The sequence below is a fragment of the Periophthalmus magnuspinnatus genome, chromosome 24 (assembly GCF_009829125.3).
Source record: "Periophthalmus magnuspinnatus isolate fPerMag1 chromosome 24, fPerMag1.2.pri, whole genome shotgun sequence".
Classification (NCBI taxonomy): Eukaryota; Metazoa; Chordata; class Actinopteri; order Gobiiformes; family Gobiidae; genus Periophthalmus; species Periophthalmus magnuspinnatus.
Genome location: NC_047149.1, coordinates 19,170,315 through 19,182,478, shown reverse-complemented (window position 1 = coordinate 19,182,478; position 12,164 = coordinate 19,170,315). Strand labels below are relative to the sequence as shown.

Here is a 12,164-nt window from a genome sequence, read left to right as displayed (position 1 = left end):
ACACAATTTTTATATAAAAAAATAAAATAAAATAATGCATTGACAAAACGATGACCAATAATACTAAATGTACATTAGAAATATGATATCTCTTCAGTGTTGTAAAGCAAAGTCTTGGTTGTACAGTAAAAGGTAAACATCAATTTTGGATGTTGCTGCAACCAACCACCAACAACTGTAGGCCATGTAGCTAGGACAGTGCAGTATGGACAAGGAAGCAAAATCCCTCTATTAGTGGGTGACCTGCCACTACTCCAATATTATTTACAACTTTAATGTTATGGTGATGATTAAACAAAATAACCTAATTCAAGTTAAAGCCACAAAAAATGTGGTTTAGAAAATCAACAAAGTGTGTTTTTGATTAGAAATAATGGATAATGAATTGGCAACAACCATCTCTTTTACACAAGATATTATGGGAACACTAATCAAAATCAATAACCATCAGCATCAGCATACGTTTAATACTAGACTATAGACATCCAAGACAAACATGCTGGACTGGATTTCTTGGCATATCTCTGTACCATCAAATGTGCTAAAGTTGCAAAGTTACTCTGGTTCTATACTGAGCTGTGATGAGAAAGAGCAAGAGGGTAAATTGCAGTGACAATTTTAAGTTTTTTCCACCTGTTCAATGACAACACCTTCAAAGATAAAGACAACTGAATAGACAAACAAGTGGAGCTGCAGATTTTTAAGGAAATTCAGTTATAGAGTAATGTTAGCCCCAGAGATGCCCAATATTTTTATCTTCAGCACAAAAAGTACATGAACACAAATTTACCTGTTCATGTAGCAGTATAAACTAGTGTTTCTTAGAGATATGGAGATAATTATGATTCTGGAAGTTTTAAAAGAACCAGAAAAAAGCATTTTAGCTATATCAATAACTTATGTTAAAAGAGAATTTAGATCTGACAAAAAGGCACAATATTAAGTTAAAAAGAACAACAAAAAAAAGCCCTTTTGTGGGTACATTTCATACTATTTGAAGGTTAGAGTTAGCTGTGGCATGTTAAGCCCATAAGAGTGCAAATTCCATGACTTCCGACTTCTCTGTCAACTTCTCTGTAATATGCAAGACTTCCTCACTACATCATTTGTGCTCCTGTTGAAGTAAAAGTAATATTCTTCTGTCTGTTTAATAATTTCAAAGAATGTCCTGGTGGTGATTATGCTAAAAGGGAGAAGAGTTGTGTCTACAAGATTGCACTCATGGTCAAGGCTAAAGCGTAGAGCCAATCAACGCTTAAAAATGGCCGTGACTTAATCCAAGTCATGCAGATTCCTGATAAGGAGGAATTCATGATGACTTGTTATAGGTCATGCACCTTTTGCAAATATGCTATTCCATTTTGAACTCTCAGAAGGGACTTTAGGAGCTCTGTACTAGGGCTGTACAATATATCACAATCAAATTTAAAAGTGCACTTTGAGTTGCCACAGCTGCCAAATCTCAGAGGCTGTAGTTAATTTTTTAGATAACAGAATATCCTTTGCAAAAAAACAAGATCTCCAGTCTTTTTATAGAAAAATCTTGGTTTAAATCTGTAGTTTGTTCTGAAGATAATTGAACTCTTCTTTTCATATTTCAGTCTTTTCTCAAATGTTAACGCTCCTGGAGTTTTTAAAAAAAGCTGTATTCTGCTTGGAGTGCACATTTTAAACCATACATCACATATCTAAAGTGCCAAAAAAAAGCTTTTTTTCTCCAAATCATGTGGCCCTATTCTGTACTACTATTAAACAAAAATGGTGATAAAAATGGAAAACTACAAGTAAACTTTTGTAAATGAGAAAATGTCCTGAAAGCCTAATAACCTGTGCTGTTCCTATGGGAGCACAGATGAAGCCCCGCCTCCGCCTGCCACGTTCTGATGACACATCACAATTAGCATCAGGCATTTCTCTGCCACAAAGCCCCAGACGCACTGAGCTACAGAGGCTTGTGAAGCTAACCACATGGTCAAACTCCACTGTGCTCTAGACATCACAGCTTTGATGATGTAGTGAGAGCACAGTAATTCATTATCAGCAGATAAATCAGCGGTGAATCATTTCTCAAAAAAGGTTGCTTTGCTATCTGCATGATTTAAATGATAATTAATATTAATACCAAACCGTGTGTGTCTAACTATTTGGTTTAGTAGCCAATTCTAACAGGTTTTCAAATGGAAAGTCTCACTATAAACGTTTAAGTTGTTTGTTCATCAAGCAATTATATAATTACTATGTTGGCATCCCATTATTGACAACTTTAATCTCCATGGTTTTCAGCCTTAAGAAAAATCAATTCATTCATCAACTGGGACTTAAGACAGATTCCTAAAATTGATGAAAAAATTGAAGACTTTAGCCATGTTCAACTGGTCATACGCTAAAAGAATCTCTATATGGGCCCCTCAGCTATGCCAATTGTTTGTGCCGCACTCTGAACAATAGTAAATGCTCTGTGTGCTGCATTGTGAGCAGGACAGCAATGACAAATATGTCCAGGAAAGAATTAGACGAGCTTCCGAATTGTCCTGAGTGAACACACAAACATCTGGCATGATCTGGGGAATCTACAAGCAGGAAATAAACAGATTTGCAAACTGTCACATACGACAAAGTACTACAAGAGGTGGACAGTGACACAATGCAGCACACACCTGTCCCACTTCCCCCAATGACATCATGCACCTCATCTGTCGGGACTAGCTCATGGAGTCCTTGTGGGCCTTCCTGTTCCCAGTGCCCGCCCTGACAAAGCTGGCCACTCAGACAGGAAGTAGCACAACAACCTTTTCCTGTGCTAGCAAGGATGTCCTGAGGAACCAACAGGAGTGGGCCGTAGCTGCACCAAGCACTTAGACAATAAGAAAGGACAACAAAGAAACAAGAAATTGGACTGAGGCCTTGTCCTTTCAAAGAATAATGAAGGTTGGCATAAGAGCTGAAATAGGGGAGGTCATTAAAGCACAGTGGGTTGAGCAGTCTCCCAACAACCAGAGGGTAGCCAATGAGTCACTGGGAAGACACCAATAGCCATATTGTGGGCAACCTAAACAGGAACATCAAGGCAGCCTATAACCTGTCAAATCTGTCTTGCTGGTTTACTATTGCAACTAACTAACTAACTATTGGAAAAAAATGTTGAGCTGATGTTCTTTGGCAAGACATTTATTCCCAGATAGCACCTTCTATAGTATGTTTATCAAGAAATGATTTCTTTCTGCTTAAGGCTACTTTGTTCACTGTCTACTCTGTCAAATAAATGAAGCCTTTACTGCATTCCGTAGACAGCACACTGGACACTATTGATGTTTGTCCTCTGCCCAGAGATCTTGCCTCAAAGCTGAATTTACAAACATGTGACCAATTCATTCTACGGACACTTTCGACTTTCACTACCATTATTCACAAGAGACTTCAAATGTCCTAGTAGGGTAAAAACTGTTTTAAGACCTGTACATGTTTATCGTGTCCATTGGCCAAGTAATTAACTAAATAAACAGGAATAAAATTTCATGCTAACAGGTTGAAAATTGAGGAAAAAAACTAAACCAATAATCTAAAATAGTACTTTTTTCCCTTTGTGTTTTTCACATAAAAATAAAGATTAATTCTAGAATGAATGCCAACAGAAAGGCTGTCATCATAATCATAGCCACAACAAACACTTGTCCTCTCTGATCTGGGCACTGGGAGCCTTATTCGGCAAAGACTCCATCAGATTGTTTAAGAGTGCTGGAGCTCAGAGCCGACTGGGGCATCCTGCCAGAGAAAGGCCCATTTGGGTGGAGCTCATATCAGCTGTGGACCAACAGCTGGGCCTGAATGCGAGGGGGGCAAGCAGCGAGAGACGAAAGGGCAGAAAGCTGCGTGGTGTGTGCCAACTGTGGCTGGCACCACTGCCTACTTTCATACAACTACCCCAGGACAGGAAGAGGATGAGGCCAACAAAAAGCAGGAAGTGGGGACAAGAAAACAGGAAAGGGGAATTTGAGATACAAGGAGGTACAAAGATTACCTCATGCTGAGATTGTAGCAAAATTAACCACAAGACAAGACAGACCAATATGAGGGATATATAAATAGCAGGATGACCAAGTCTCAACAACATAATTGATGTAATGTTGATAATTCACACATTATTCACACACGACATTATGGTATCCATATTCAGAACCACTGTAACTAAATTTAGTACAATATACATTACTCAATTATGATACCAATGGTACAAATTCACTCACTGTTGCTGTCAGCAAATCAGTCTTTTTAACATTCCCTGATAGCAGTAATGGCACTGGATTTTCTAAGATGGTTTTGCTACTAAAACCAAGACAATGCTGTGACATGATCTTCAAAAGTCTTCAAACACACATGTTACACCCTATACATTTGAGAGATCCGAATAACCTGCCTTATTGCACCATACAAGTGTGCAGTGACTGAGTAACGCCTGAACCATACGCGCGGATGGCATCAGGATACAGTGTACTTCCCCGGGTTGGTTTCCCCTGTGGCTGCAGGTCATAGTGGGGTCTCTATTTCAGCCCAAATGAGGTCACCAAACCAGTCAGAAAAGCAAAACCCAATACAATGTTTGTCTTCCTCTCTGTGGCTCACATACATGATCCTGGACGAAAGGGGAACATGGCCACCCCCTTTGTCCTGGAGGGTGCCGCTGTATCCAAGAGGCGCATGGGCTGCAAAGTGAAGGTAATCTGATGGTTTGCGTGTGAGCAACTTGACAAAGGCGGATCACTCACAAACAAGAGATGGCTAAGGTTTCACTGACTAGGCCCATCTTCAGCCATTTTTCTGCATGCTGGGATTTAACATTGTTGTAAATTAAGCTAGAATTTCAATACATCATTCATAAAATCAGGCATTGACTATAATTTTGGGCTTGAGAACTCCAATTAGAAAATAAAAAGTCCTTCACCTGCTTGTCTCCATGATGATGTTGTTATTGCTTTGTTTGGAATGTTCCGCTGTTTACTCAAAGGAAGGATGAATGTTTTTCAAAACATTAAAAACAACTATACTTAAAGAAAGGCCAGATAGATAAGTTAAATGCTAGAGTCTCCCCTTCACAAATCTGACCTGTAACCTGGCCTCTTTGTCTCAATAGAGAAAGTTTATTGCCATATTGTGGAGCAGTCCAGGCATGCTATTAGGCTCTCTACGGTTAATGGCGCAAATTAGGACACTCCATATGATGTGAATTTGCATTTTATGAGCAAGAGTCAGTCTGGAGCAAGTGGCTCTGGACATGTTAAAAAGGGGAAGGTGTTTAATGATCTAACAGCATTATCACATCATCTCCAACAGGTGCACTTCTGTTGACACTGGCACGTAGCAAAAACAGACATCGCTAGCAACCAAAGCCAAGCCTGAAAACAACGGGAGACGCTATACTGGGTAGCCTATCAAGACTGACACAACCATAGTCAACGAAAAGCTGCACTGATTGCTGTTTTCATAGCTATGAATCTCAACACAACTCCAAACAAAAGTACAGGTTAATAGTGCAAAAAATGTCATTGTTGAGATACTGAAGATTCATCGAAAAATAATTCATCAAGCTAACCTCATCATAAAGTGTCATTTACTAGTAATGACGCTTACATGTGTTAGGCAAGACTTGTAATTACTCATTTCAAAATATACTTTTAACAGCCAAGAATGATATGAGTGATATGGTTTAAAATAAATTATAGTTCTTTAATATTTGAGAGTGGAGATTTTAGTAGTCTGGACAATTAGACTGAAAAACATACAGATGATACAAATTACATATACCCAAATACATGCAGTACACTAATTGCCAATTGTCATTCACTAAGGTGATATAAATCCTCATAGGGCAAGGTTAACAATTTGGAAGTTGGTCGAGTTAAATCACCATTGACTCCTGTTGACTAGCCTCTGCTTATATGGTCACCTTTTAGTCAAGATTAATATGCTATAAACACCACAAAATCTATATGTAAAATTATAGCCACTTGGGATTTCTTTCTACACAATTTGAAAATCCAATTCATTCAGTTCAACCACGGGGTCTCTCTGGATCTCATTTCAACTCATTAACGCTAACTTGAGAGGGCAGGGGACTCTCCACTCCGCCCCTCCGGAGGAAAAGGCACATATAACAACCAGCCTCTCGGGACATGCAGGACAAATAAAACGCCCGGTCCCATCTGCGGCGTGTGTTGTGTCTGCTGGAGTTTATAGTGTCAACACAAGGAAATGTCACTATTATGATGTCACCCTAAATGTCTAAAAAGGGCTGGGTACAGGAGAGGCAAGATTGATGTAAGGAAAGGCAATAGTGTGGTACAGCTGGGCATGGACGAATAAAGCTGTGAAACAGGACGTGTGGGACAGAGGGAATAAAAGAGGAAAAGGCACTAAATCCAGTCCCCTCCAGGAGCTGAGTGAGGCATGGTCCACTTTGGCACGTTTTACAAGGTGGTCCAGATGGTGCTGCCTGGGCACTTAGCCACAGCCAAACGCTAACACCATTTGAGTGTTTTACTGCCATGGATGCCAAAAGGATGACTACTGGAAGACATGCTGCACAATACTGTTTTTGGTAAAGTCTATCTATGTTGAATCAATGGGCCAAAACAGTGAGCCTACTTAAGTACCCTTGTGTCAGCTGGGCAAGCTCGTTCAGAAAGTTTGATTTCATAAAGATGGTCACATGCTAAAAAGGAGTAATGTATTAGAATGTGAATGAAAAAAAACTAAGGATTTCTGTTGGAACTGGAAGGTCAGGTGTTCAAATCCCACTTTTGCAAACTCATACTTTTCCTATCCTTGTGCAAAACACTTCATCCTGCTTACCTGTGTGAACTGTGTTTTGAACATGCTGAAGGTCAAAGTAAGACACATTTGTAGTTGCAGTTATGATTAAGTCATTTAGCCACTGTGGCTGTGGCCACTGTCTATAGTTATGTCTGTACCACCAGCAACGGTGACTGAGGACTGAATGATTAATGCACAAAACTGAAGTAATATTGGGAACAAGAAAATCACTACAAAAAGGAAGATAGATTCTGCAAAGCTGTCATTGCAACTTAAACCAAGGAGGGTATTTTGGGTCGAATACAATGAAAATTGAACATTACTCAAGTTTCATCATTTATAGTCCACAATAACAAGACAACGTGACTAACTCTGTTGTGACGGATCAATGGGACAGATGCAAGAACAAACAACTTCAGGCACCAACTAGTTCCCAAGGAGTGACAGCCAAGATTAAAGAGGTAGGGCTGAATAGATAAACAGACATGTATTAATATTAAAGATTAAACTTCAGTCAAAAACTGTTACCTAAGAATGCCTTGGCACACTTGCATACTTTTCCCTGTTTCATATTCCGCTCTATTATTAATTCGCCTCAATACTTGTCTCCTCTGTGGGTTTTAAAAAGACAACCAGGCCGGGCAGGCATGCTCCGGCAGCAAGCTGTGGGCCTCTGCGTCAGATCAGGGGGAAAAAGGTGAGTTGTTCACATTCCTGCTTCATGCACAAACCAAACCCTGGATGTCACAGGCGCTTGCAGTTGCGCCAGTGATAGAGCTGTTGTGTGTATTTGTGAGTGTGTACTTCTTTCACCTCTTTCACCTTACCTTTTGCTTTTCAACAAAGCAGCAGAAGTTCCTAGTTATAACCTAATCAAATTTTGAGATTGAATCTTTGTCTCAACTTTCATTTCATGACTATCAGATAAGGTGGCTAAGCTAGGTTATCAACAAGCCTTTTAACCTACACACACCCATGACAGGGAAAACAAACTGAGGTATTCAAAGCAGGCCTGAAAGGATAGGCAGAATGTCGTGTTAGTGAGAAGCGTGTGGACTCAAATGGAAGCAAGACATGTTTCTGAGAGCTTTCCTGGCTTCTAATCAAACTTTGAAAGGGTCTGTCTAAGCTTCCCTTTACTGCTGTTATGTCCTGTATATCTGGTCAACTGTGTCACCTATTAAATTGTCCTCCTGTCTACCTGTGTGATGTTTTCCATAACATATAAAACAAAAATAGTACTCTACTTTCATTATATAGCTTTTAGGAAGGCTTGACAAGAGAGCAAGCTTAAGTGAGCCCTATTGCTACTATAAAAGGAATGTGTTTGGGAAAAGGGAGGAGGGCTACCACTTCCAATCATCATAATACGCTTTTACAGTAAAATACAAGATCAAAACAGCCAAATAAGGTGATTTAATCTTACCCCAATCCAAAAACTCAATTATATTCTTCTCTCTTCTGAGTGGGGAGTTGTTGCATTCATCGTACAGGCATACCAGGATATCCAGCAATGTTTCAACACTGAGGCACTGGCCAATGGACTGAACTGGCCCGTCCAAAATGAGCTTCTCCAACTTCTTCAAACGCACCTCTCCAGACATTATTATTCCCGCTTATTATAAAAAGATTAGCAATAAAAAAGGAGTTGGGAATGGCCGATATAACTTGCTCCTCGGCCTTGTAGTTAGGGTAGAGTGGCCTGCGCGTTCAAGCTCCCTCAACTTGTCCTGGAAAATAAAAGGAAAGAAAAAAGTTTGGACAAGCCGCAGCTAATTCCACATTGCATTTGCGTTATTGTTCTTACATTGAAGAGAACTACGACACTTTCCCATTTTGTTACCCCCGAAAAGAAGTGGCCATCGCCCGAGCTGCCCTGGGCCGGTTGGGTTTTTGTGGCGTTTGCTTGGCAGTTTTTCGCTGTTTCCCAAGTGGAAATAGTCCTAAAAAGACAATTCAACGCGTTTCAACAAAGCCCCCTGAGTTGTTTTAGCGAATATGTGGCGTTTTCCATTCTTGCAGCGAGCCGAAAAAATGCAGGGCAGATCTGCAATGCTTACAAAGCCCCAGCGCCCCTCCTCTGCTCCAGGAATGAAGGGCGACACAGGCTTAGTTAGCAGCCTGCTAGCTTTAGCAATGAAGCTAACCAACAGCGAGGCAGCATTAAACGTCACTTTTAACCGTCTCTTAAAAACATTATTGCTTCTTTTTGCATCGGAATTGCCGTGTAACTGCAAACCTGTCCGGAAAAAATGCCCTCTTCCACTGGCTTACACAGTTCCCGACATCCAAGTGGAAAAATATATCCTTGTTTCCCCAACTCACTGCTTTTTAAATCCCATTCTCGTTCACAAACCGACTGTGTGGAGTTTGGAGGATAGTTTCAAAATGAACCCGTGAAAATGCGGGTTATTCGCGAAGGTTACACAGGAGCTCGTTAAACGTGAAGGGGAAGGCTGCTTTTTTCAGTCTTCTGGCTTATTCCGAATACGGGACACAGCCTAAATTCCCCGTGTCCTCTCTTCGCATTGCTTCCTCCCCCGCCGGTCGGACGCTTCTTGCCGTCTTTGCAGTCAAGCCACCAGCAGCCTGGATACAGAGACTCTGCATAAGGAGAGATAACAGGGGAGAGCGGACTGGCAGCAACTACATGCGATGGATTATGGGACAAGGAATGAAAAAATATGAATGAATAGCCTGGGTAAAATGCTAATGAGAAAACATGACCAGTAAAACAGTTACACATTATTTTAAAAACCCTAAAATATATAATTACACCAGTTATTACCACAAGTTGTAGATAATTTACAAAATGCATAGATACTGCTTTTAATAGATGGGTTATGGGTTATTATGCACTTAACCCAGAATAAGTGTAATATTATTTCATAGGTCAGCAACCAGCATCTTGAGGGTGGCCTGTTTTCAACTAAAAATAAAGTATAGTGTACAGATGGGCCTATAGGTTTGATGTGTGGCCACTGGACAAAAAATAATTGTAGGTCGGTCTCGCTGAATCCTTTCTTGTATCTCCAAAGCTCATGGTAAGTGAGAAGTTTACATGCCAGACCTACATATAGTTTTGTTTTGTTTTGTTTTTATCCATGCTAATACATTTCCAGACTACCTTGGAGTGTTGTGTAAAATTTGGCTACTTTATTACTGAAATCTGTTCAGCAAATTTGGATTATTTCCAACCACATTTTATTGGGGCCGTGTGAGTTATGTAATGTAGGTATATAAGAAAACAGTAATATGTAATAATAATAATATAATAATATGTAGTAATGGTATAGTCTACATCTGTGATTGGGACTTTTTTTTTCTCAAATAAGTGTGACTGATTCTTTTTTTTATAGCTCATTTTATATCCATGTTCCTCTTTTCCCATTTCTTTACGCATGCGCTGTCGCTGCTCCGCCATCTTTGTTATCCCGGCACTGTTGCGCTCTGTGTGACTCAGTTATCTCCGCTTTTTGTAGAGTCTCTGGTGAATGCTGCGGGCAAAATCCCAGCTCATCATCATGGCGCCCGTCACAGCATCTGCTACACGGAGCGGCGCGAGCGGCGGTGGGGGCTGAGACAGTGTTGTGAATGGAAACTGCGGGCAGTCTGTGATCAGGCCGGACCGCTGCTGGTGCCCTGGTGTGGGAAGGAGGAGGACTTTTCTCGGGACTTAAAGGAGAAAGACAGGTGTTGCTTTAAGTGCTTAGAAAACACTAGAGTTTGAGTTGAAGTGAAACTATGCGCAGAGGTGGGCCTTTTTGTTTTAAACATAGTGCCTATATGATTTCACTAACTAGACATAACAATCATCACTGATTATAGTAAGACTATATGGTTTGGAACCAAGGATGGGTACAATAGCCAGAACAGGCAGAAGTTATGTTGTTACCTCTAATAGAATGATTACTCATTAAAACACGTTAAAATAGCTACTACTAGGCTATTAGAAGGAATTTTAGTTGGTGGAAAATAAACTCTTTACACTTTAACTTTTGGACAAAGGTTTTGTTTTTGTTTTCATTTTTTGCCTAAATGACAAATTGTGTTGTAAAGTGACGCAACTTAATCAGATATTCATGAAATAGGAATAGCAAGAGGAACTATCCAAATTCTGGCCAGGTGTGCGTGGGTAGGCCAATCTTTATAACCTAATAATCGTGTAGCCTAATCAGTACTATTCTAGCGTTAATTCTATTTTAATTTTCCAGAGCCACATGACACTTCCTTTTTGTACTTTCTGTCTACGTGTAACAGAGTATCAGGAACACAGTCTGACAGCTATGGATCGACACTAAAACACAGATTGCTCAGGAAGATATTTACAAATATCTGTTACATAGCTAATGCTTTTCTTTTTATTGTGTTTTCTAAAGCAGGATGGTCGAGAAGAAGAAAGTCTGTACCACCAACACCTGGTCCTCTTCGGTGGCCCAGTAAGACTATTGAGTGAATTTTGTTCATCAAACCATGTATCCAATAGCCAAATGATTACTATTTTAATCTAATTATTTTACTATTCCTCAACTACGTGTTGTTATTTGACTTCTACTTGACTAATATCTTACCCTAAGATCTTACGCTGTAGTAATACGTCATCTAACAACTAAACAAGTAACATGATTTTGAGCTATTAGTCAGTCTGCAGCTCTGCCGAGGGTTAGTTCAGTGGCTATATTTTATGGAATGGCGCCCTCTACTTGTCATAAGTGGTCACATTTTTATATGCTAATTATTCAACTAACCTAAAATTAAATTGTTAAGCACTCCCACAATGAAACATAGAATTAAAGAGGGGTTACGGTGGTTAAGTGTTTAGAGCACTGGTCCCTCACTGCCCAAAGGTTGGAGGATTTTTGCCGTTGTGCCCTTAGGCAAGGCAAATTTATTTGTATTGCACAATTCGTACACAAAATAATTCAAAGTGCTTTACAGAATAAGAAAGACTTTAAAATCACACAAATAAAAACATAAATAATCACAAATAATCATCATAAAATTAACATTAAAACAGAAGAGTGCAGAATAAAAACGTTTCAGTCATATGCACCTCTAAACAGAACTGTTTTGAGCCTGGATTTAAACATTGTCAAAGCAGAGGCCTGTCTCACATCCTCAGGAAGAATGTTCCAGGTTTTAGCTGCATAAAAGTGAAACACTGATTCCCCATGTTTAGTCCTGACTCTGGGCACCAGCAGGAGGCCGGTCCCTGAAGTCCTCAAAGTGCGAGATGGTTCATATGGCACTAACATTTCAGAGATGCACTTTGAACCTAGGCCATGGAGAGACTTACAGACAAGCAGAGCTGCTTTAAAGTCTATTCTTTGAGCTACAGGAAGCCAGTGCAGAGACCT

The 12,164-nt window shown here is 40.0% G+C and overlaps 1 protein-coding gene across 5 annotated transcripts in view; it reads right to left on the bottom strand.

The window, feature by feature from the left end:
• Positions 1-9,394, bottom strand: part of cdc42bpab (CDC42 binding protein kinase alpha (DMPK-like) b) — an 83,008-nt gene extending 73,614 nt beyond the window's left edge. For 3 of the 5 annotated variants that reach the window (XM_055232105.1, XM_055232107.1, XM_033991472.2), the window contains exons 1-2: positions 8,615-9,364; positions 8,234-8,537 (exon numbers count right to left, since the gene is read on the bottom strand). In XM_055232105.1, the coding sequence (XP_055088080.1) occupies positions 8,234-8,411 (178 nt within the window). In that variant the 5' untranslated portion in view covers positions 8,412-8,537; positions 8,615-9,364. Of the gene's footprint in view, positions 1-8,233; positions 8,538-8,614 lie in introns of all 5 variants that reach the window. The other 2 variants (XM_055232104.1, XM_055232106.1) reach the window with 1 other exon arrangement.
• Positions 9,395-12,164: the final 2,770 nt, after the last annotated feature.